This window comes from Bos grunniens, chromosome 3, assembly GCF_055505025.1.
Source record: "Bos grunniens cultivar Pamir isolate PY7600 chromosome 3, Bosgru_T2T1.0, whole genome shotgun sequence".
Taxonomy (NCBI): Eukaryota; Metazoa; Chordata; class Mammalia; order Artiodactyla; family Bovidae; genus Bos; species Bos grunniens.
In genome coordinates, this window is record NC_141167.1 from 72,938,850 (window position 1) to 72,964,857 (window position 26,008).

Sequence of the window (26,008 nt, forward strand, 5' to 3'; positions counted from 1 at the left end):
CTAACAGAGGTCTCAGCTCTCTGCAGGTCCTCAAATATTTACCAAACTTCATCCAACCACTGTGTGTTCAATTTCTGAAATCGTACAATCTCCAAAATTTTAACACTTTAATTTTAAAACCATGAATTTAAAAATCAACTGTGTTCATTAAGGTTTCTTTCAGGGGAAAAAAAAATCAAAAGAACATTTATTTATCTCATTAACTATATGCCAATTAAGCAAGACAATTGAACTTCTTAAGAATGAGCCCTATCTTATCTATTTAATTGCACAATCCCTTGGCCTCAGCCAGGTTGGTGTCTTTAACATTCTCTGTGTTCATCTTATTTGTTACCTCTTCTTTGCTTCTGGTCATGCTACAAAGCATAGACTTCCCTGGTGGTTCAGATGGTAAAGCGTCTGTCTACAATGCGGGAGACCCGGGTTTGATCCCTGGGTCGGGAAGATCCCCTGGAGAAGGAAATGGCAATCCACTCCAGGACTATTGCCTGGAAAATCCCATGGACAGAGGAGCTTGGTAGGCTACAGTCCATGGGGTCAAAAAGAGTCGGACACGACCGAGTGGCTTCACTAGTGACTCACTATGCTACAAAGCTCCCCCTGCCCCACCTCCCTGTTGTAAGAAAGCTTTCAATAGTGATACAAACAAACAAGTAGGATAATCAAACAAATTAAGTATGTGTTTTCTTGAAGCACATATATATTCTTATAGTAGAAAGGGAAAGATTACTCTCTAGATCCCAGAAGGAATTAGATATAGAAATAGTCAGCACAGAGTAAATATAAAGGGAATTAGAATCATACTTGAACTTAATAACTTGTCACCCATTTTCTTCTGTGAAAGTGAATGAAAGTGTTAGCTGCTCAGTCCTGTTTGACTCTTTGTGACCCCATGGACTGTAGCCCAACAGGCGCCTCTGTCAATAAGTTGTCATCCATCTTCTTATGCAAGTAATTCACACATCTCATACTCATCTTAGAATTTTTGTTTTTAACTTTGAAAAAGTGTGGTAGTTTGCAAAGTAGGTACTTATTTTCACAGCTAGAACAATTAAGGATAAAACCTAATATACATAACATCTTCCACTGCAGTTAAGACTTTATTTTACCTACTTTCATGGTCTTTTTTCCTTTTTCTTTAAAGGAAAGCTTCACTGAATACATTCTTTGAAAATTTAAGCTTGTTACTGAATCAAGTCATTAAAATGATGGGCTTTGTCTTCCATTTTACTCTTTCAATAAGATTTATTCTTTGGGAATGAAATCCTCTCAGTTCTATCTTAAGATGAACCCAGAATGCAATCACTTCTAACTTCCTTTGCAAGCATCCTGCTCCAAACCACACCTCTCTTGCATGGATTATGACTGTAGCTTCCTGGTCTACTGCCCTCACTGTCCTTGTCTATTTAAGTATCCACTATAGTCTATTCTCAACACAGCCTCTATAGTGATCCTACTAAAAAGAGTTGATCAAATTATTTATCTCTATTCAAAACCCTCCAAGGGCTCCCCTTCTCATATGGAATAAAAGACTTTTTGTAAGCTCTTGGGCCTCATCTACTTCTTCCCCACCTTACGCAGTCTACTCCAGCCACTCTGGCCTCCTTGCTGTTGGGTATCTGTCATCTCCCCAAGGAGGCTTTCCCTGACAATTCTATCTAAAATACAACTTCCTTTCTCTACTTCATAGTATTTATTGCTTCTAACTAACTATTCAGTCTATTCATTTTTTCTGTTTTGGTCTCCCCCACCCTAGCCCCAATAGACGGTAAACACCATGATAGCAAGGGCTTTTATTTTGTTACTGCTGTACCTCCAATGACAGACAATTTAATATTACATCTAAAATTGTCTAAGCAGGTCACATGTCTTTGAAACATATGCTATTTCAAAGACAAATAATAATTTTGATTGGTATTCTTTAAACAAGTGATACTTTATGGTAAGATTAAGCATTTTTTGGTATTCAGGGTAAACAAGGAAAATGTCTTCCCATCCTAAATTTTGGACATGAACTATTAAATTATTTATCTAACTACAAATCTTTCTTTGGTTTGGATGACTTTTGGAGGTCCTTGACTCTTCATACCCTCAATGGTTTGAATGACAGAGGGCACCACCTGCCTGACAAATTCTCAATTTTAGTTTTGGTTCCCAGTCTGCCAAATCTAATGATGTTAAGTGAATGGCTTGAACATCCATTCTTCCATCCATCTGCTCAAGCCAGAAACCCAGACATGACTCTTGAGCCCACCTTCCTATCACCCTCCACTTCCAATCCACAATTCTAGTGATTTTTATCTCGTAAATCTCACTTAAATGCATATACTTTTCTCCATCCCCTCACTCTTCAACCCCCCCAGTCAGGCTGTCATTTGTCACCTGAAATGTTCAAAAGTCCTACTTGTCTCCCTACCTCAGTCTTTGCAAGACATTCTCTTGACAATGCAGGCTGAATGGTCTTTGTGAAAGCTCAGATGCAACTGGGTCACTCTTCATTTAAAAATTCTTTAAAAGATCCCATTGCTACTAGGACTATCAAAAGTCATCACTTATTAAATGCATTACTATGTGCCAAGCACTTTGCTAAGCACTTTACCACCACATTTACTCTCTCAGCTCTTCCTAACTCACGTTTTTCGAAGTGGAAACAGAAGGTTCAATGAGGTTAACTAATTTGCCCAAGATCACCAAATTAGTAAGTTGCAGAGATGTCATTTAACTCCGGTATTATGTTAACTTAGAGGTAAGTGATCCTAATGACTACGTGGTAGGATGCAGTGGAGTAGTGTCGCTTTCTCTATGTGTGTGTGTTTGGGGGGTGTTAAAATACCCTCTCCAATTGTTACTTCCCCACATCCAACTCACTGCAGGAGTGCTCTCTCACGTCTGGCCATCCGAAGTGCCATGGCTTTCTTTACACAGCTTTCCAGACCTCAAAGACCCAGCTCCCCCTTGTCTGGCTAATTCTTAGTCTTCTTTCAAGTATCTGTTTAGACATCACTTCTTCCAGGAAGCCTCCTGCCTCAGGTTCAGATAAAGTGATGCCCAGTGTGAACTTACATAGCAGGTTCTACTTCCCAGGTTACAGCACTTTTCTCATTGCGCCAAGGATCCATTCTGTTTTTTGTTTTCTGTTAGTTTTTCTATATTCTCCATTTCGCTCACAGCTGTTCCCTCACAACTTTCAGTGCGTGGGACATAGCACTTCACGACAAGTAGTGTTAATCAGTTTTGTTATTTTCAGGGCTTAGTTTACTGCCTGCCCTCTCTCCCTTGGCTCAAAACACATTAAGTGAATAAAGTAATGAATTACAGGTGAACATAGGTTTAGAACACTTGCTAATACTATAAACATTAATCTTTCTGGATGCAATTTTCTGGCATTTCTATATGTACACAGTGTGGGTGTGTATGGCTGTCAGAGCTGTCCATTTAAAGTTGTAAGCACGTACAGAGCTGGCCGATTCCCTTTAGATTGCATTATCTGACTGTACAGATTGTTGTTCATTCCCTGACGCAACATCCTAAGGTGTGTATTGTTCTCCTGTTAGTAGGTAATTGCTCCTACACTCGCAGATTTTGTATATGTATACTTAAAAATGCGACGATTCGGTTTGTCTTGTTTTTCATGCAGTAACTGTGATTCCTAAATTAAATCCCAAATGTCTAGATTAATAATGCAAAATAACAATATTTATTCAGGGAAATTTCATGTTGCATCAACAGGCTTCTGTGTCATCTTTGGTAACTGATACTTACTTTGTTAGAAAAATATACGCTATAGAAAAGTTTATTACAGACAAGTGTAAATTACCCATTTGTCAATAAACGCGCGGCCTGAGGCACATTGGCAACAAACCAGCGTTTTGCCCAAGTTGGGCAGACGAGCCAATCATGCACACAAACTACAAATCTCAGCATTCAAAGCTGCAAAAAGTCCTACTGGCGCTGCCGAAGAGCGCCGCGATGGACTCTGGGTTTTGTAGTTCCCGACCATAGCCCGCCAGTCAAGGCCCGTATACTCACCAGATCCAGCCACCACCAAGAGGCTGAGAGACCGCCGAGGCACAGGAGCGCGAGGACTCAGGACTACCCACAGCCGTACTGCCAGCAGCAGCAAGGCCAGGGCTCCTGCAGCCGCCGCGAGGATAAGGGCACCACCCATTCAAAGAAAATACGCATGCGTGCTATCCCGGTGCCGGCCGCAGGAGCGGTCAGAGTTCAAAACTACGGGCTCTCCGGAGACTCAAACTCGAAGAGTGGGCGTCTTGGTGGGCGTGACTTGCTTGAGGTGGGAGGAGTTCAAGGCCAGAGGCGGAAGCCCGGGCTCAGACCGCTCTGCTGGCTTCCGGCGGGGGGTGGGGGGCGGGTTTCTGCTAACCTACAAGCCAGTGCATAAACTGAAATTCACGGATTAACGCCCTGGAGAAGTTTGGTTGCAGCTCATGAGAATGTCAGAACACCTGTGCGCCCTAAAGAACCCCCGGAGCGCCCAAGTTAGCAGGTGTTCCAGCTTTACCAACTTTGTGACTTCCACCTGAGGCCAATGGCATACATCGCCGTTTTTCTTTATGAAACGCCGAGAGAAATGTTTCTGTTGCACATGCGCAGCTACTGAAAGTGTTTGCCAGTTAAAGGTACCTTGGTACAGAAAGTTGAATTTAGGGTCTTCGTATTTCTCCTCTTTCCCAACACTCAGGCTTTTCACTTTTCTAGACGTTTTCACAGATCTCGAACAGTGTGACCTGAGTAGGTGATCACCTCAGGTTACACCGTGATCCTGAGAGGAGTGGACGCTCAGGGGTTCAAGGTGGCGGGCCAGAGATGACATCGTCCTATTCAGTTAATTTTACCATAAAGGCAACACCTATCCTATCTCAGTTTTGCTTAATTTTGTGTTTACTTAATTCCCATTACAGCAATATAAAAATACTGAGAGAAACCCCTTCACCCCACGTGTAATTTGCCTTCAGTCCCCCGTGGACTTGTAGGTTAGATAGGACAAGTGTACAGAGGAGTAAACAAGTCCAGAAAGGTTAAACAGCTTGCTCAAGTGAGACAGTGGCAGATCTAGATTTAGACAGTGGAAATCCCAACTCCTGCTGCATAGGAGTTTACATTGTGTATTCCTTTGCTAGGTCTTCTGTGATTGCTCAGATGGTAAAGAATCTGCCTGCAATGCATTAGACCTGGGTTCCATCCCTGGATCCTGGATCAGGAAGATCCTCTGGAGAAGGAAATGGCAACCCACTCCAGTATTCTTGCCTGGAGAACTCCATGGACAGAGGAGCCTGGTGGGCTACAGTCCACAGGATCACAAAGAGTAGGACACAACTGAGCAACATTTTCACACATTCCTTTGCTAAATTCAAACTTGCTTAGATCCTAGAACAGTGTTGTTAAAAATGTGATTTCTAGGGTACAGTAGGGAGCTACTGAAACAGAATCTCCAGGGGAGAGGCCTAAGACCAACTCATTTAACCAATCCATCTATTTGTATCAGCAGGCAAATTTGGGAAATATTTAGGAACTATGTAGCATCATTTTCTGGCTAATGGACCTTGCAGCACTTTCTGTATTCTATCAAATCCTCTTAACCCTGTATCCTCACAATAAGGTCATAAGGTGAATATTACTTTTGCACTTTACAGATAAAGAAAAGGATTCTATAAAAGTTAAATTGCTTAAGATTACTTAGCTGGTAGTGGTGGAGAAGTTTTATAATTGTGGGTTTAGAAGTCAGTGCCTCTCAAATTTTGATGGCATCAGAATCCCCTGGGCTTACAATACATAGATGAAAGTCCAGAAGTAGAGCCTCTGGCTCAGTGTGAACAACAGCTTAAGAACATTACAAAGGATATAGTTTTCTTTTGTCTGCCCGCTCTGCCATTCCCAGCAATGGCTTCAGCTTAATGCCGTTTCCCCTCCTACTTAAAAGCAGATATTTAGTGGTCTCAGAAATTACATCTGGATAGGCAGTCTCCAGATTTCAAGAGGTTATCTTGTCATCGGGCCCTTTTTTGTTTGTTTGTGTAAGAGTGAGGAAACCTTTTCCAGAACCTCTCACAGAAGACTTTCACTCTCTGGCCATGTTATGTCACCTGCCCACTCATCAAAGGAATGAGACCACAAAGCTGGCTGGGGTAGGATGGAGGATGATATACAACTCACCTGTTGTATCTGGCTGTTTGGTGTAGGGTGGGTGCTGAACAAAATGGACATTCTCTTGGAGAGGAGGAAGTTGGAGGAGGGTGGAGGAGAGAGAATTGTTGGGTAGGCAGATAATAGTGTTTGGATTGCTGCGGAGATAGTATGTTTGAAGTGGTGCTGTAAACTGACACAGGCAATGCAGATGTTGGACATATTGATAATGTCTAGAATCCAAGCCCCAAGAGATACCCCTGCATTCCCTACTACCCATCCCCTCACTACTGGAATTGCCTGTACGAAAAATCAGCTTGACCACACTTAGTTGCAGGTGGAATGAATAGGGGGTGATCAAGCATTTTAGCGACTACCAGTAAATGCCGAGAATCAAAGAAGATGGAGTAGCAGACATTGTTTGGAGTTATTGGATGAGTTATTTTGAATTAAGGCTGACAAGGAAGTTGTGGACGCAGGGAGGAGCTGAGTGGCAGGCAGGGACAGAAGCCAAGTTGGGAACTCCAGAACGCAATAAATGTCTGCTGCGTGAGCCAACTCCTGTGAGCTTGACAGGCGTGGACTATAATTAAAAGAGGTCAAGAAACTATACTGGATTAATCAGAAAAGGCTGGACTGATCAGGAAGGAGCAACGAAAATTTCTTTTGGGGAGGTAAGCTGCACTGACAATGCAGATAAATGCACAGAGGTAAAGTGTATGAAGGTGTGAAAATGTATTAGTAATTGATAAACTGAATAATAATATTGAGCCATAATCAATCCTAAGTAAAGTCTGCCTGGAAGTGATTTTTATTATCTTCTTAAATCTGTTTTCTAAAATTTCTTTAACAAGTATTATTCATGAATATTTTTAAAAGTAAGATTATTTTGCACTATTAAATAGCATTGTACTTATTAATTTTTTTCAACATATTTAATGCACACATGCTGTGTGCTGGGTTTCATTGCAGGGGATCGTGTATGAGAAGGACACTAATCCAGACAAAAACCTTAGACAAGAAGATGACAGTGGGAGGCAGAAGAGGGTAGATTTGACATATATTTTATGGATAGAGTCAGTAAGACTCATTGATGGATTAGATATTGGGAATCAAGGTGACTGCTGATGTTTGGCTTGAAAACTGGTTGGATGGTGTCGTGCCAGGACTAGACAGGAAGAGAAACAAGCTTTTGTGGGTAAAGAAAGGGGAGGAGGGGGTGACAAGGAAGTGTTCTGTTTTGGGTGTTAGTTTGAATAGCCTGTTAAACATTCTAGTGGTTGTGTTAGTTAGGCACTTTACGTATAAATCTGAAGTCTGGGTTAGAGCTAGAGGTGTAAATTTCGAATTCAACGTATAGATGGTGTTTAAAGCCGTGGGACTAGCTGGGTGAGATCACTTAGGGAAGGAATTTGGGTCAGTCAGGTCCAACAGAAATCTCTGCAATGACGGAAATGTTTTGTGACCATGTTGTCCACTAGACACACTTGCCTCCTGAGCCCTTGAGATGTGGCTAGTGTGATGGAGGAACTGAACTTTTATTTCATTTCGGTTATTTTAAACTTAAATAGATACATTGACATTAGCCAATGGCTAATGTATTAGACAGCTCAGAGTAGAGAAGAGTCTGGAGTCATTAATATTTAGAAATCCAGTTAAGGAGATTGCGCCAGCAAAGAAGAAGATGGAGAAGAAAAAGCCAGGGAGCCAGGGAGGAAAATCAGGAAAAATGGTGTCCACAAAAACCACAGGAGGAAAATGATTTAAGAATAGGAGTCCAGTTAGCTACGTCACAGGCTGCAGATAGATCACATCAAGTGACTTGGGAACAAATTAGTCACTGGCAGTCTAGTCACTGGCAGTCTAAACAGGAGCAGCATTTCCATGGAATGGTGGTAGTGGAAGGCAGATAGAAATGGGCAGAGGAGAGACTGGGAGTTGCAGAGAAGCAGCATCTGTACATAGTTATTTCAGGTTTGCCTTTGAAGAGGAACAGATGAATTGGATGGGAAATGGAGGAGAATTTGTAGTCAAGGAAACATTTTTAAAATTAATTTATTGATTTTAATTGGAGGCTAATTGGAGGTGTATTGTGGTGGTTTTTGCCACACATTGACATGAATCAGCTATGGGTATAATGTGTCCCCCATCCTGAACTCCCCATCCCATACCTCTGGGTTGTCCCATTGCCCTGGCTTTGAGTGCCCTGTTTCATGCATTGAACTTGGACTGGTCATCTATTTTGCATATGGTAATATGCATGTTTCAATGCTATTCTCTCAGATCATCCCACCCTCGCCTTCTCCCACAGAGTCCAAAAGTTTGTTTTTTATATCTGTATCTCTTTTGCTGTCTCATGTATAGGGTCGTCATTACCGTCTTTCTAAATTCCTTATATAAGGGAAATATTTTTTAAGATGGGAGGTAATTGTCATATTCAGTTCAGTTTAGTCACTCAGTTGTGTCTGACTCTATGACCCCATGGACTGTAGCACGCCAGGCTTCCCTGTCCATCACCAACTCCATTTGATGTTAAAAATGATCCAGTAGAGGCAAATTGATGCAGGAGAGAAAGGGAATGAGAATAGGAACACATTTATTTATTTTTAATTAATTACTTATTTATTTATTTTTATTTTTGGTTCCACTGGGTCTTCATTGCTGTACATGGGTTTTCTCTGGTGGTGGGAAGTGGGGGCTACTCTTTAGTTACGGTAGGCAGACTTCTCATTGCAGTGGCTTCTCTCATTGCAGAGCACACGCTTTAGGGCATGCGGTCTTCAGTAGTTGTGGCTCTCGGGTTCTAGAGTGTGTTCTCAGCTGCTGTGGCTCACGGGCCTAGCTGCCTTGTGGTATGTGGAATTTTCCCGGATCAGGGATTGAACCTATGTCCCCTGCATTGTCAGGCAGATTCCCAACCACTGGACTACCAGGGAAGTCCTGTAATGCATTTATTTTAAAAATGAAAAGGGTTGAAATCTTGAGGACAAAGGGAGTGGTTGGGCTTTGATAGGAGGGACCCTTATTCCATGGTTACAGGATGGAGGGCAGGGATGTGGATGCGGTACTGGGAGGTTTGTAGAATTGGTGGTGAATAGAGAAGGGTGTGGAAACTTGGGTGCAGAAGAGTATGAGGAGCTCAAGAAGAAAGAATGCATGAATTAAGCATCTTGAAGAGTAATTGGCATACTTACCAGGATCAGCCTAGGATTTCTGAGTGGATTGGGATGCCCATTTGTAGCTTGAGATAGCAAATATAGAGAAAAACCAGTTGGCATGATTTTATGTTTCCCCCCACCCCACCCCGCCACTGGAAAATGCAAACAGTTGGCTTTAACCAGAGTTAAATTTTTGACAGGTGAATACGTTAGAGAGGTTCTTTTCAAGGGAGTGAGGTCCATGGAGTTTTCTCTGGACACAGTGGAAAGTGAAGACAGGGGAATGGAGGTGGGACTGTGGATGAATCATGGAAGAGTATAAAGTCAGTAGATTGGAGGCCTAAAAAATGTTTAAAAATTGCAATGAAAAGAGTCAGCGAACTTTAGAGATAAGAGGTGGTGGTCAGCAAGTGAGATGCTTGAAGCCAATACTGTTATTATTGGTGGTAGTAGTTAGGGTGTGACAGTATGAATGGATGAAAAAGATCACAGGGTGGGTGTGCACACCCAAATGGATGCTGAGGTCACTAAGGGGCGGAGAGCAAGAAAATGAGCTAGGATTTCACATCGTCAAAGAGTAAGAGGTTGAAAGATGATAGCAACCAAAAACAGCATTTTTAAAAAAGGATATTTATTTATTTGGCTGCACTGGATCTTAGTTGCAGCACTCAAGAAGGATCTTCTATCTTTGTTGCCACATGTGGGATATAGTTCCCTGACCAGGGTTAGAACCTGGGACCTCTGCATTGGGAGCACAGAGTCTTAGCCATTGAGCTACCAGAGAAGTCCCCCCCAAAAGCATTGGTTTTAAGCTAGATATGTTCCATCTGTCCCTCCAGATCCACATTTCTCCATTGCACTTAGTGCCATGGGAGCTCAAACCTAGATTAAACCAATTGGTTTTTTTTGCTCTCTGGTTCTGGTTGGGTTTGGCCATTGGGGATCCTCAGAATGGATGGAGGGAGGCTGTGTCCCTGAACTCAAGATCTCTGCTCTTCAACGTGGCTTTGTCTACACATCTCTCTCCTTCTGGGTCCTGCATTCCCTTTCCTTGTTCCATCAGGCCTAGGAATGATGATAGTTCCACTGATACTAACCTGAGTCACTGCATGACCTCTTGTGCCTTCCTTACCTCATTCACATCTTTGTAAATATGTTGAACTTTAAGCAGCACAGGTTTGAATTGTGGCAATCCGCTTATATGTGGAGCTTTTTCTTTTTTTTTCTGGTTTTATATCTTTTTTAATTCTGGACTTTGTACAATCACATGATCAAGTATCTTTTCCGCATTGAGTAGGTTAACAAATGATTTAAAAAAGAGAAAACAAAGTGGATGCAAAGATACCTCAGGAGTGACAAGTTGGTTTTTTGTGTGTGTTTTTAGTTGCTAAGTCATGTCCTAGTCTTTTGCGACCCTATGGACTGTAGCCCTCCAGGCTTCTTTGTCTGTGGGACTTCCCAGGCAAGAATACTGGAGTGGGTTGCCATTTCCTTCTCCATATGTGGAGCTTTTTCAATAATAAGCACTTCCATACTCGTGATCTGAAGGTGGTTGAAATTGTGGATGCAGGAAACACAGACATGAAGGAATCATGGATATGGAGGGCTGACTATAAATTATACTAGAATTTTCCACTGTACAGAGTGAAAACTCTAACCCCCACCCTAGGGTTAGGGTGAGAGTCAACACTGCAGTCCCTTTATTAAATCATCTTCAAATTAACCGCATACAACTGTGCCATCTGTATGCTGTCTTTTAGGGATGCTGATACAGGGTGGTACAGTGGCATGACTAGAACTTCAAAGGAGCTGGAGTTTTTGAAAGAAGAAGGAGAAATGGTTTGGAAGCAGTGACAGGGGTCCAGAGGAGTACTTTCCCCACCTCCTGTAAGGATGTGAGAGTCAGACAGCCTGTCTTTGAGAGACATATTGAAGAAATGTGAGAGAGCAAGTTTTCAGCTTATGCAGCAAAGGGAAGAAGACATTCAGAAAGAAGTTGAAGATTCAGGGGAAATTTTCAGTTAAGATCAAGAGGTCTACAGGTGCAGTGAAAGGGTTTGTAAGGTGGTGAGGAATGCCATTTGGGTCATTTGGGTCAGTAACTACAGCGATGAGGCTTCTAGCTCATCTGGGAGGCTTCTGGATTGAAGTAAAGAGGGTTGAGGACAGGCTCTCAATTCATATCCATCCAGGTCTATTAGTACCTGTTACATGCTGCACTCTGTGGGCAGTGACAGTTAACACCCCAGCAGTGACTTTACAATGATCCTGGCTAAATGAACTGTGTATGTCTTACCAGAGCCTCCTAGAGAAAAGTCACCTTCCCATGCTCTCATGGGCTGCCTTGAAGTGTGGGCTGCCAGGAAGCCTAGCAGCGAAGCTCTTCCCACCAGAGTTCAGCAATCTTCAATCCTAATGAGGATGGTAAAGAAGAATGAAGCTTTTCTGCAAGAGCCTGGGAGATCCACTTTGGTCAGCATTATGTTTGTCCTTGACAAGGTAGGATAAAGCTGGAAGGGAGTTCTTAGCCTGGGCCAGAGATAAAACTATGGCCACCAGGATGGATGGTTGTATGCTTTACCATAAAGATCTTCTGGAAAGTTGGGTCAGATAGGCGACAGAAATTGTGCCAGTACAACCAAATATCTGAGTTATAGCCAAGACTTTTTTTTTGGCCAAATGTACTTAACATATAGGACTTCCCAGGTGGCTCAGTGGTAAAGAATCCACCTGCCAAGCAGGAGACACAGGAGACATGGGTTCTATTCCTAGGTAGGGAAGATCCTCTGGAGAAGAAAATGGCAACCCACTCTAGTATTCTTGCCTGGGAAACTCCATGGACAGAGGAGCTGTCGGGGCAAAGAATTGGACATAACTGAGTGACTGCACACACACACGCACATACACACACTTAGTATATATTTGAGTCACAACCTTTTCCTGATGAAGCCACTTCCTACTGTTCCTTGAATGCTACCTCTTTAAGGTCATTGTTTAATCCTTAACTGGCATTTTACTGTGTGCTTAATATATGCCAAGCACTCAGATCATGAATTAACTAATTTAATGCTCACAACAACTCCATGAGGTAGGCATTATAATGACCCCCATTTTGCAAATGAAGACATTAAGGTACAGAGAGATCACATCATTTACTCTAGGTCACAAAGCCAGGAGCTGGAAGTCAGAATTCAAAATATCTCACACTCTTAACTTCTACAGTATCATTAAATGTGTTTATTGTGTATTTACACCAGGTGCTGTGCTATACATTATAGAAAGCAAGATAGAAATACAGTATTGTTTACTATGCCTGACTTTTCAGTTGTAAAATTAGAGCTCAATAGGAGGAAAAGGATTTTGAAAAGTAGCTGTTTCACATGCTAGTCAAGAATTGGTTTACTGTTAGCTTTTTCTCCAAGTATTGATACATTAAAATACAATACTAGATTAGATAGGTTGACAGACAAATATATGCTGCTCTCTCTCTCTGGACATAAAGTGAGAGAACAAAATTAGTGTGTCTAGTCATTTTACTGTAAATTCATCTTAACACTTGATTCAATATACTTGCAGTGAAATGACTAGATATGCTATTTTTTTTCTCTCACTTTATGTCCGTTTATCTCAGCTATGCCTTTCCAGGTATGTTTATAAATCCCTGCCCTAGCCTGTGCACCCAGAATGCCTTATCAGTTCCAAATTTAACAAGACATTAAAATCTTATTTATAAATGTATTCCAAACTATCATGGTAAGTACCATACCACATTATACTATTGACTAATGACAACCACAATAGAAGTAGCTCTTAATTTTCAAAGTTACCATATTTTCTGTTTTAGACTTATAAAGAAACAATTCCATTTTTTCACGTAACACTGCTTGTCTTTGAAATCTGCTGAATTAATTTTCTCCTCATCCCAACCCTTCCTCCTCCTCCCAGAGCCTCTGACCAGCACCTCCATCAAATCCATCTTTTCTTCTTCATTGTATATCTGCCCTTTATTCTGTCTTTCTCAAGTTGTTTTCCGCTTCCATAGAACTTTTTGTCCTTAACTTGTTATTATTGTTTTTCAGTCACTGAGTTGTGTCTGACTCTGTGACCCCATGGACTGTAGCATGCCAGGCTCCTCTGTCCTCTACTACCTCCTGGAGTTTGCTCAGATTCATGTCCATTGAATTGGTGATGCTATCTAACCATTTCATCCTCTACCAGCCCCTTCTCCTTTTGCCTTCCATCTTTCCCAGCATCAGGGTCTTTTCTAGTGAGTTGGCTCTTTGCATCAGGTGGCCAAAATATTAGAGCTTCAGCAGCAGTCCTTCCAATGAATATTTATGGTTGATTTCCTTTAGGATTGACTGGTTTGATTTTCTTGACATCCAGTGGACTTTCAAGAGTCTTACCCAGCACCACAGTTTGAAAGCAACAATTCTTTAGCACTCAGCCTTCTTTGTGGACCAACTCTCACAGCTTTGTCATGGCAAAGGGGCTTGTGTAAATCAATGAAGCTATGAACCATGCTGTCTCTGCAGGACTGCCTGAGACAGATGGGTCACAGTGAAGAGTTCTGACAAGACGTGGTCCACTGGAGAAGAAAATGGCAACCCACTCCAGTATTCTTGCCTGGATAACCCCATGGACAGTATGAAAGGCAAAAAGATATGACACTAGAAGATGAGCCCCCCAGGTGTCCAGTATGCTACTGGGGAAGGGCAGGGGGCAATTGGTAACAGCTCCAGAAAGAATGAAGTGGCTGGGCCAAAGCGGAATCAACGCTCAGTTGTGGATGTGTCTGGTGGTGAGAGTAAAGTCCGATACTGTAAACAATGTTGCATAGGAACCTTAGGTCTATGAATCAAGGTAAATTGGACATGGTCAAATAGGAGATGGCAAGATTGAACATTGACATCTTAGGAATCAGTGAAGTAAATTGGATGGGAATGGGTGAATTTAATTCAGGTGACGATTATATCTACTACTGTGGGCAAGAATCTCTTAGAAGAAATGAAGTATCTCTCATAGTCAACGGAAGAGTCTGAAATGCAGTACTTTGATGTAATCTCAAAAATGATCTCAGTTCATTTCCAAGGTAAACCATTCAACATCACAGTAATCTGAGTGTATGCCCCAACCAGTGATGCTGAAGAAGCTGAATTTGACCAGTTCTATGAAGACCTGCAACACCTTCTAGAACTAACACTGAGAAAAGTCCTTTTCATCATGTGGAATTGGAAAGCAAACGTAGGAAGTAAAGAGATACCTGGAATAAAGGCAAGTTTGGCCTTGGAGTATGAAATGAAGCAGGGTAAAGGCTAACAGTTTTGTTAAGAGAACCTGCTGGTCATAGCAAAACATCTTTTTCAACAACCCAAGAGATGAATCTACACATGAACATCACCAAATGGTCAGTATCAAAATCAGATTGATTGTCCTTGATAGAAACACACAAATTATGTTTTCATTCCTTTATCTGACTATACATTATTCCTTAACTTTATATGAAAAAACAAAATTCATATACACAGTCAAACAAGCAGTCTGCCATTTAGTAGGCATTTGTATAGCTTCTCAACTACCTCTCGCAACCATCTTATGAACTTAAGTACTATTATTATCCCCATTTTGTAGGTGAGGAACTTAAGGCTCTACTGTGCTAAGTCAACACCACTGATGTTTTGATTTGACTTCCTGTGGATGTACTGTGGCCATCTAGTGGCTTCGGGAGTATAGTGATGTTACTTAGGGAAAGTAATTCATGCAGAAAATACAGAGAACATGTTACATTAAGAAGGAGATAAGAAGAATGAAACTTACAGATGTGCCTCTTAAAGGTTAGTCTTATTTTTCTCCCTAAAATTCTGTGTGAATAATATTGAGTATACTTTACAACAGGGGATATATAGCTCTTGCTGTGACGTGTAACCTGGTTTCTTCTCAGCGTCTCCACAATTTATTTAATATCCTAATCATTTTTCATCTATATTAGGTACTCTATTCACTGTGAATTACTTCTCAATTTGTTACAAACAGGCTTGACAATTTACTGAAAACCTTTTTTAAGATAGAAATCTCAGATGGCTTGGCTGTTTGCCAAACTTAAGATTCCTTTCTCTACACCAGTGCTCCAGTGGGATCTTTGCTGGTTATATTTGTTTTGGAGTAAAGTGGCACATTGGTAAAAGAATCTGCCTACCAGTGCAGAAGAGTCAAGAGAGTTGGGTTTGATCCCTGGTTTGGGAAGATCCCCTGGTGTAGGAAGTAGCAACCCACTTCACTGTTCTTGCCTGGAATATTCCATGGACAGAGAAGCCTGGCGGGCTTCAGTCCATGGGGTCACAAAGAGTCAGACATGAATAATCACACACACAAGTTAAAAAATAAATGAACCTGAGAAATTCTTAACACTCTGTGATACTTCATTTATGTTTTCCTGGGAACTGTGGAATGTCTGTGTCTTAACTTAGGAAAAAAAAAAACAACTCTCAATTTCCCTTTCTAAAAAGGTACTATAAATGAAACAAAACCTTTTATGGTCAATTTCCTCCATCAATTATGCCTTTTGTCCTGAATCTTTAACTGTGCACTCTCATTGTATTTTTGCCCTTTAGCCTCTAAAGCTGAAGTCTTTCCCATTAAAAAATAAAAGCACAATCAATAAAACCCTCCCTCACTGGGCCTGGCTCGGCAGAAGTCCTTTAAACTACCAGTCCTGCACAGCCCAACCACACCTTCTATCCTTTTGCCAGAGTGTTTTTCCACTCCCAGTCTATTTTTAAGCAACTGGGCTATTTCATAGAACTGAAGCCTTCTGGTGTGCATAGAACAATTATTTTTCAGTTGTTGAAAGGCAGTCATCCTGGACATGTAGCTAGGCAGCCTGTTTTTGGTGGACTTCAAGTATATGGAGGCTCCTCTCAGCATATGGAAGAAACTTGGTCCTCCCAGCACTACAGAAGTCAGGTATTGATTGACACAGGGCTTGTCCTAGAATGACAGTGCCCTGTGCATACTAGTTACATCCATAATCTATTCCGAGGATCAGAGAGCTCTGTTGGGTTACTACTGTTTAAGATGTACATTATGTATATGCTGGACAGCTAGAACTGTGAACCACCCTGGTCTCTAGGACCCAATACCCCAACTCAGCCTTGAAGACTGGTTCTTATGTTAGTCCACATGCTAGTGGAACCAGTCATAACTAGTTACCATCATGTCTTTTCTTTCCTATAAAGTCAGTGTTGTTAAAGACTACTCCATACTTGCTGTCTAGTTTTTTTTTTTTTTTTCTTAATTCACTGAAATCTAGCTTCTGCCATAATTATTCTCTAGTAACTGCTAGATTATTAAACCCAAAGAAAATCTCCTTTTCTAATTTTTTTTTTTTTTGTCTTCATTCAGGCCACTGAATTTTTTCTCTGACTGACTTCCACGACTCCATTTTTTTCTTCCAACTCTCCTCATACTAATCATACTGCTCCTCATATTACTCTTTTTCTACTCTCCTACTGCAGCCTTATCTAACTCAAAGAAACTAAACCATGCCGTGGAGGGCCACCCAAGACGGATGGGTCATGGTGGAGAGTTCTGACAAAACATGGTCCATTGGAGAAAGCAATGGCATACCACTTCAGTATTCTTGCCTTGAGAACCCCATGAACAGTATGAAAAGGCAAAAAGATAGGACACTGAAAGATGAACTCCCCAGGTCGGTAGGTGCCCAATATGCTGCTGGAGATCTCTGGAAAAATAACTCTAGAAAGAATACAGAGATGGAGCCAAAGCAAAAACAACACCCAGTTGTGGATGTGACTGGTGATAGAAGCAAAGTCCGATGCTATTAAGAGCAATATTACATAGGAAGCTGGAATGTTAGGTCCATGAATCAAGGCAAACTGCAAGTAGTCAAAGAGGAGATGGCAAGAGTAAATGTGGGCATTTTAGTAATCAACGAACTAAAATGGACTGGAATGAATTTAACTCAGATGACCATTATATCTATACAGTGGGCAAGAATCCCTTAGAAGAAATGGAGTAGCCATCATGGTCAACGAGAGTCCGAAATGCAGTACTTGGATGCAATCTTAAAAACAACAGAATGATCTCTGTTTGTTTCCAAGGCAAACCATTCAGTATCACAGTAATCCAAGTCTATGCCCCAACCAGTAATGCTGAAAACGCTGAAGTTGAATGGTTCTATGAAGATCTATAAGACCTTCTAGAACTAACACCTTAAAAAGATGTCCTTTTCATTATAGGGGACTGGAATGCAAAAGTAGGAAGTCAAGAAACACCTGGAGTAACTGGCAAATTTGGTCTTGGAATACGGAATGAAGCAGGGCGAAGGCTAATAGAGTTTTGCCAAGAAAACGCACTGGTCATAGCAAACACCCTCTTCCAACAACACAAGAGAAGACTCCACATGGACATCACCAGATGGCCAACACCAAAATCTGATATTCTTTGCAGCCAAAGGTGGAGAAGCTCTATACAGTCAGCAAAAACAAGACTGAGAGGTGACTGTGGCTCAGATCATGAACTCCTTATTGCCAAATTCAGACTTAACTTGAAGAAAGTAGGGAAAACCACTAGAAAATTCAGGTATGACCTAAATAAAATCCCTTATGATTATACAGTGGAAGTGAGAAACAGATTTAAGGGACTAGATCTGATAGAGTGCCTGATGAACTATGGATGGAGGTTCATGACATTGTACAGGAGACAGGGATCAAGACAATCCCCAAGAAAAAGAAATGCAAAAAAAACAAAATGATAGTCTGAGGAGGCCTTACAGATAGCTGTGAAAAGAAGAGAAGCAAAAAGCAAAGGAGAAAAGGAAAGATATATCCATTTGAGTGCAGAGTTCCAAAGAATAGCAAGGAGAGATAGAAAAGCCTTCCTCAGTGATCAGTGCAAAGAAATAGAGGAAAACAATAGAATGGGAAAGACTAGAGATCTCTTCAAGAAAATTAGAGATACCAAGGGAACATTTCATACAAAGATGGGCTCGATAAAGGACAGAAATGGTATGGACCTAACAGAAGCAGAAGATATTAAGAAGAGGTGGCAAGAATACACATAACTGTACAAAAAAGATCTTCATGACCCAGATAATCACGATGGTGTGATCACTCACTTAGAGCCAGAGATCCTGGAATGTGAAGTCAAGTGGGCCTTAAGAAGCATCACTACCAACAAAGCTAGTGGAGGTGATGGGATTCCAGTTGAGCTATTTCACATCCTGAAAGATGATGCTGTGAAAGTGCTGCACTCAATATGCCAGCAAATTTGAAAAATTTCAGCAGTGGCCATAGGACTGGAAAAGGTGAGTTTTCATTGCAATCCCAAAGAAAGGCAATGCCAAAGAATGCTCAAACTACCATACAATTGCACTTGTCTCACACGCTAGTAAAGTAATGCTCAAAATTCTCCAAGCTAGGCTTCAACAGTATGTGAACTGTGAACTTCCAGAAGTTTAAGCTGGTTTTAGAAAAGGCAGAGGAACCAGAGATCAAATTGCCAACATCCACTGGATCATCAAAAAAGCAAGAGAGTTCCAGAAAAATGTCTATTTCTGCTTTATTGACTATGCCAAAGCCTTTGACTATGTGCATCACAATCAACTGTGGAAAATTCTGAAAGAGATGGGAATACCAGACCACCTGATCTGCCTCTTGAGAAATCATATGCAGGTCAGGAAGCAACAGTTAGAACTGGACATGGAACAACAGACTGGTTCCAAATAGGGAAAAGAGTTCATCAAGGCTGTATATTGTCACCCTGCTTATTTAACTTATATGCAGGGTACATCATGAGAAATGCTGCGCTGGATGAAGCACAAGCTGGGATCAAGATTGCCAGGAAAAATATCAATAACATCAGGTATGCAGATGACACCATCCTTATGGCAGAAAGTGAAGAAGAACTAAAGAGCCTCTTGATGAAAGTGAAAGAGGAGAGTGAAAAAGTTTGCTTAAAGCTCAACATTCAGAAAACTAAGATCATGGCATCTGGTCCCGTCAGTTCAGTTCAGTTCAGTCACTCAGACATGTCCAACTCTTTGCGACCCCATGAACTTCAGCACGCCAAGCCTCCCTGTCCATCACCAATTCCTGGTGTTTACCCAAAGTCATCCTTTGAGTCAGTGATGCCATCCAGCCATCTCATCCTCTGTTGTCCCCTTCTCCTCCTGCCCTCAATCTTTCCCAGCATCAGGGTCTTTTGAAATGAATCAGCTCTTCACATCAGGTGGCCAAAGTATTGGAGTTTCAGCTTCAACATCAGTCCTTCCAGTGAACAACCAGGACTGATCTCCAACCAATAGGATGGACTGGTTGGATCTCCTTGCAGTCCAAGGGGCTCTCAAGAGTCTTCTCCAACACCACAGTTCAAAAGCATCAATTCTTCGGCGCTCAGCTTTCTTTATAGTCCAACTCTCACATCCATACATGACTACTGGAAAAGCCATAGCCTTGACTAGATGGACTTTTGTTGGCAAAGTAATGTCTATGCTTTTGAATATGCTATCTAGGTTGGTCATAACTTTTCTTCAAAAGAGTAAGCGTCTTTTCATTTCATGGCTACAATCACCATCTGCAGTGATTTTGGAGCCCCCAGAAATAAAGTCAGCCACTGTTTCCACTGTTTCCCCATCTATTTCCCATGAAGTGATGGGACTGGATGCCATGATCTTCGTTTTCTGAATTTTGAGCTTTAAGCCAACTTTTTCACTCTCCACTTTCACCTTCATCAAGAGGCTTTTTAGTTCCTCTTCACTTTCTGCCATAAGGGTGGTATCATCTGCATATCTGAGGTTATTGATATTTCTCCCGGCTATCTTGATTCCAGCTTATGCTTCCTCCAGCCCACCATTTCTCATGATGTACTCTGCGTATAAGTTAAATAAGCAGGGTGACAGTATAGAGACTTGACGTACTCAGCTGGTCCCATCACATCATGGCAAATAGATGGGGAAACAGTAGAAACGGTGGCTGACTTTAATTTTTTGGGCTCCAAAATCACTGCAGATGGTGACTGCAGCCATGAAATGAAAAGACGCTTACTCCTTGAAGGAAAGTTATGACCAACCTAGGTAGCATATTAAAAAGCAGAGATATTACTTTGCCAACAAAGGTCTAGTTAAGGCTATGGTTTTTCCGGTAGTCATGTATGGATGTGAGAGTTGGACCATAAAGAAAGCTGAGTGCCAAAGAATTGATGCTTTTGAACTGTGGTGTTGGAGAAGACTATTGAGAGTCCCTTGGACTGCAAGGATATTCAACCAGTCCATCCTAAAGGAGATCAGTCCTGAGTGTTCACTGGAAGGACTGATGTTGAAGCTGAAACTCCAATACTTTGGCCACCTGATGTGAAGAGCTGACTCATTTGTAAAGACCCTGATGCTGGGAAAGATTGAAGTCAGGTGGAGAAGGGGGCGACAGAGGATGAGATGGTTGGATGGCATCTCTGACTCATTGGACATGCGTTTTGGTAGACTCTGGAAGTTGGTGATGGACACGGACGCCTGGCGTGCTGCATTCCATGGGTTGCAAAAAGTCGGACATGACTGAGGGACTGAACTGAACTGAACTGAGTCTCCTCATATCACTATTACTCTACCTTCATAGTCTTCCTGGGCCTTTCTTTCTCTATTAATTCTCATAAAACACACACACACATATTTAAAAATATATTCAGGAAAACATTGGAAAAAATAAAATGGGAACTTGGGTACCCACCAGCTAGATAATTTTGCCTTCCTTCTTTCTTCTTCCTTCCTTCCTTCCTTCTCTCCGTTCTTCCTTCCATTCCTTCCTTTCTTCCTTGTTCAGACTGTCATTTTTTTTCCTCTCTAAGAAAGAAAAGCTTTATTTATACCACCATTCCCCCTACACTTTAGCTTTTTAATTTTTATTTCTGAGGTTTCTTAACCTTGTGTATCTTTTTTCCTAAGGTAAATGATTTTCACCGTAAAATCCATTATCTTCTCTATGGTTACATGCTCACTCATTTGGCAGTTACATTTCTTATCCTCTTCTGCAGCTAGGTATGATTTTGTGGTTAAGTTCTTGCCAGTGGAATATAACTAGAAGTGATGAGAAAATCTTTTGCCTTACTCTTTTTAAAAGAACATGGCTTGCCTTAGATGCCTTTCTGTCTCCTTCATGGACATGTCTGTGACCCACTGCAGCACAAAAGTGGGGAAGACATGGTAGGAGGGGATGCAAAACGAGGTAGAAGGAATCCAGTTCCTAAATGACCTCATAACACTGGATGCTGTGTCAGTCTAGGCCCAACTAGTATCTGAGAAAGAAAGAAACTTTCACTTTCTTTATGTCTGTGACTTCTAGGGCCTCTTTATCACAGCAATTTAGCATTTAATATAAAAATTGATACCTGGAAATGGGAAACTTCTAACAGAATCTTAAAACATATGGCATTACATAAACAATCAGACAATTGACAGTGAAGGAATAGATCTTTCAGGTTGGAAAACTGGTGATCCTTTTAATACCATTGCAAAGTGTTTGGTAGAAATTTTACCTAGTCAACTTGGAAGCCTGACCATCTTTCTATGGCAGAAGTTTAGTGGAAGCATTTGGGAAGAACCAGAAAATAAATGTGTGATGGTTGGTCCTTGCTGACTTTAGCAAGATTTTTTGAGAAAGAGATGAGCTCATATAAGAAATGAGGGTTTTGTAAACAGAAATGGAAGGAAATAGAGTGTATAGAAAATTTGGGCCTCACAGGATTAGAAAATCCAACTATTTTTGTAGTGCAAACAGGAGAATAAAGGTTGTTTTTCAGATATATATATATTTTTAAAGCCCTTCCATTAAGATTTCTCATGCTCAGTTGTGTGTGACTCTTTGCAACCACATGGACAATAGCCCGACAGACATCTTTGACCATGGGATTGTACAGACAGTGATACTGGAGACTACAATTTACTACTGTACAACTGTGCTCGTTTTCACATGCTAGTAAGGTTATGCTCAAAATCCTTCAAGCTAGGCCTCAGCAGTATGTGAAGCAATAACTTTCAGATGTATAAGCTGGGTTTAGAAAAGGCAGAGCAACCAGAGATTAAATTGCCAGCATTTGTTGGGTCATAGAGAAAGCAAAGGAATTCCAGAAAAACATCTACTGCTTCATTGGCTATGCTAAAGCCTTTGACTGTGTGGATCACAAGAAACTGTGGAAAATTCTAAGTGATGGGAATACCAGACCACCTTATCTATCTCCTGAGAAACCTGTATGCAGGTCAAGAAGCAACAGTTAGAACTGGACCTGGAACACCAGACTGGCTCCAAATTGGGAAAGGAGTACAAGGCTGTCTTTTGTCACCTTGCTTATTTAACTTATATGCAGAGTACCTCATGTGAAATTCTGAGCTGGATGAGTCACAAGCTGGAATCTGGATTGCAGGGAGAAATATCAACAACCTCAAATATGCAGATAACACCACTCTAATGGTAGAAAGTGAAGAGAAACTAAAGAGCCTCTTGATGAGGGAGTAGAGGAGAGTGAAAAAGCTGGCTTAAAACTCAATATTCAAAAAACTAATATGGCATCCAGTCCCATCAGTTCATGGCAAATAGAAGGGGAAAATTGGGCTTCAAAATCACTGTGGACAGTGACTGCAGCCATGAAATTAAAAGATATTTGCTCCTTGGAAGGAAAGCCATGATGCACCTAGACAGTGTATTAAAAAGCAGAGATATCACTTTGCTGACAAAGGTTCTGTATAGTCTAAAGCTTTTCAGTAGTCTTGTACAGATGTGAGAGCTGGTCTATAAAGAAGGCTGAGTGCTGAAGTATTGATGCTTTCAAAGTGTGGTCTTGGAAAAGACTGAGTGGATCAAACCAGTCAGTCCTAAAAGAAATCAACCCTGAATATTCATTGGAAGGACAGATGCTGAAGCTGAAGCTCAAATAGTTTGGGCACCTGCTGTTAAGAGCCAACTTATTGGAAAAGACCCTGCTGCTGGGAAAGATTTAAGGCAAAAGGAGAAAAGGGCGGCAAAGGATGAGATGGTTAGATGGCATCACTGATTCAATGGACATGAATTTGAGCAAACTCTGAGAGATAGTGAATGATAGGGGAGCCTGGCATGCTGCAGTCCATGGGCTCACAAAGAGTCAGGCATGACTTAGCAAGTGAACAACAACAACGAATTAAGATCCTCTGACAAAGAAAGAAACCTAGCCTTTCAGCAAAGATCAGATTAAGGGTGCTAACACTTACTTATTTTTTAAGATTACCTCAAAGTAGCCACCGTTAAAACAATGAAAAGAGGAATGGGTAGACCATAGAATAAGCTAGTTTAAGAGCTAGGTCCATAAAAGAACTTTGGCATCATTTTTGACACATAACTGGATATGAATAGTACAAAAGCCTAAAAGTTTTTTTTTTTAAGGAAATTGCATTACTAAAGAAACCATAAATCTGCCTTGCAAAAGCCATTTACTGTGTTCTCAAGGAGTTTCTGGGAATGCTAGTCTCCAAGGTCCTCTTCAGTCTTGATCCTGGTGAATGGTGGACATGGAAGAACCTCCCAAAGAGTGAACCCAGGGGTCTGCAGGCATAACCAAGGCATCCAGATGGGTTCATCAGGGAATGTCTTCCACAGTCAGGGCAAAAGTTTCTGTCTGGAGAGAAAACTATTAAGGATTACAGGTTGCTACGTGTTTCCCATTCTTTCATTTTTCACATGGAAGTTTGTATTCTATTCCTGATCCACCATTACAGATTGGGTTGAAAGTGGGGATCAAGTGAATATTTTTTGGTTTATAAGTCATTGGACTGTATGTAGTCACATCTGGACATCTGGAAAGAGAAGGCTCTACTTTCCCCAGAGAGAGTAGACTTTGAACTGGCTATGGAAATGAATAGGCCCACAGATGGCTCCTGTTGGAGAGATGTTGAGCTGTATGGGAAGAAGGGTGCACTGAGACATCTTGGTGGTATGAGGGATTGACCGAATCTCTTTGTTTACCTTTACCTGAACTAATACAGTCTTGCTTGAGGTTCTGATTTGTTTATTCAGAAACCTATCTCCTGCATACTGACAGCTTTCAAATTTGTATGCCCAACCAGGATTCTCTTTTATATTCTAAACCTATATTATATGAATAGTAGACAGCTTTGCATGGATTTATCACTGGTAAAACCTTAATCACCAGATGTCCAAGACTGAAATGATTTCATTTCTCCTTAAACTTGTACCCCATTGGTGATAGATTGCAATAAATGGTCACAAACTCATCCTGTCCCTCTACACACACCTCCTTGCAACTACTGAGCTGGTGCCCTAGAGACCGTGTTCCACAGCAGGAGAAGCCACCACAATGAGAAGCCTGCTCACAGCAGCTAGAGAAACCCGTGCAGCCAATAAATAAATAAAAAATGCAGCAGAAGTAATGATGTGGCAATTACGAGCCTAGACCTCAAGAGCCTTGCAGGCTTTGCTATCAGTCTCTTGGAAAGCTTCTACCATTATGTGAAGAAACTTGGGCTAGTCTCTTTAAGGATGAGAAGCTACGTGGAGAAAGATGCCCAGCTGACATCCAGTACCAACCACCAACCACCAACATGACTGGCAACATAATGTGCAAGGCCCAGGACGGCCTCTTATTTCATAATTATTAAGAATTTCAAGGTAGAAATAGCAGAATGATGAGCAAAGCACAAGTCACGTGTGCGTGCCGCTGGCCTTGACAGATGGAGACAACACTTCAGAGCATCAACCCTTGCCAAACTGTCACAGCTGACTGTCACCCTATGAGTGAGCTCAGACAAAACCAGCTGAAGAACTTCCCAGCCAAGTTCAGCCCAATTGTTGACCAATAGAACTGTTAGCTAATGAACAATTATTTTAAGGCATGAACTTTGATGATAGTTTGTTTGGGCAGCAATAAGTAATTAAGTCATCCTTGTACTCTCTTATCCTGGGTGATTACAGCCTGAATCAATCCAGCTCACCCACACTTTCCATCTCATTTTGTGAGGCCTGAGGAATCTTTATGCTACCTGCTTCTGGATATGTTCCTTCTTACCCAGAAATATATGTAGACTTGGACTGCTGCTGCTGACTACCGAGGCTTAAAATCTAGATCCTACCATTTCTAATTGTGTGACCTTGGACACATTATTTTTACCCCTTGTGCTTCTATTTCCTTATCTGTAAAACAGAACTGACCTTATCTTTTTTTTTATTAGGATCTGTGAAGGTTGGTTGAGTAACACAAATGGCACTTAGCTAAGAAGACCGTGCTCAGTAAATGTTAGTATGATGACCTTCGATTCAACACAGTATCTGTGAAATTCAGTATGAAACTTGCAGGAGGACTTCAGAAGACGTCTAGGGTTGTATGGAAACAGTATTCAGAGAGGTTAAAAAAACCCAGCAAAAATAACAGACGTAGTCTGGAGAAACTATTAAGTGGTATGCAATTAGAAACTTGACTTCTGATATCAGACTTTCTTCTCTCACATCTCAGCTTTGCCATTTGTTCTGTTTCTTTGTCAAGTTACTTAACCTCTTTAAGTCTTCATTTTATCAACTGTGAAGTGGGACCAAGGAAAGGAAATCTCTTATAACATTATTGTGAGGCTTGAATGAGGACTAAATGGTTAAGTCCTATAGGCCTAAGTTAGAGAAGTCCTGTGTGCCTGGCATGTAGAATATATGCACCACATGATA

The 26,008-nt window shown here is 41.3% G+C and overlaps 2 protein-coding genes across 10 annotated transcripts in view; one reads left to right on the plus strand and one right to left on the minus strand.

Moving 5' to 3' along the window:
• The window catches only part of ALG14 (ALG14 UDP-N-acetylglucosaminyltransferase subunit), a 99,336-nt gene extending 95,119 nt beyond the window's left edge, over nt 1-4,217 (minus strand). For 4 of the 5 annotated variants that reach the window (XR_015160547.1, XR_015160548.1, XM_086391363.1 and 1 more), the window contains exon 1: nt 4,030-4,168. Coding sequence is in view for 3 of the 5 variants with exons in the window: in XM_086391363.1 (XP_086247489.1) it covers nt 4,030-4,168 (139 nt within the window). In the remaining 2 variants the exon portion in view is untranslated. Of the gene's footprint in view, nt 1-4,029 lie in introns of all 5 variants that reach the window. The other variant, XM_086391362.1, reaches the window with a different exon arrangement.
• Nucleotides 4,218-4,504: 287 nt separating this feature from the next.
• TLCD4 (TLC domain containing 4) overlaps nt 4,505-26,008 on the plus strand; it is a 117,917-nt gene continuing 96,413 nt past the window's right edge. For 2 of the 5 annotated variants that reach the window (XM_086391352.1, XM_086391360.1), the window contains exon 1: nt 4,584-6,818. The gene's annotated coding sequence lies outside the window, so the exon portion shown is untranslated. Of the gene's footprint in view, nt 6,819-11,601; nt 11,802-26,008 lie in introns of all 5 variants that reach the window. The other 3 variants (XM_086391349.1, XM_086391348.1, XM_086391355.1) reach the window with 3 other exon arrangements.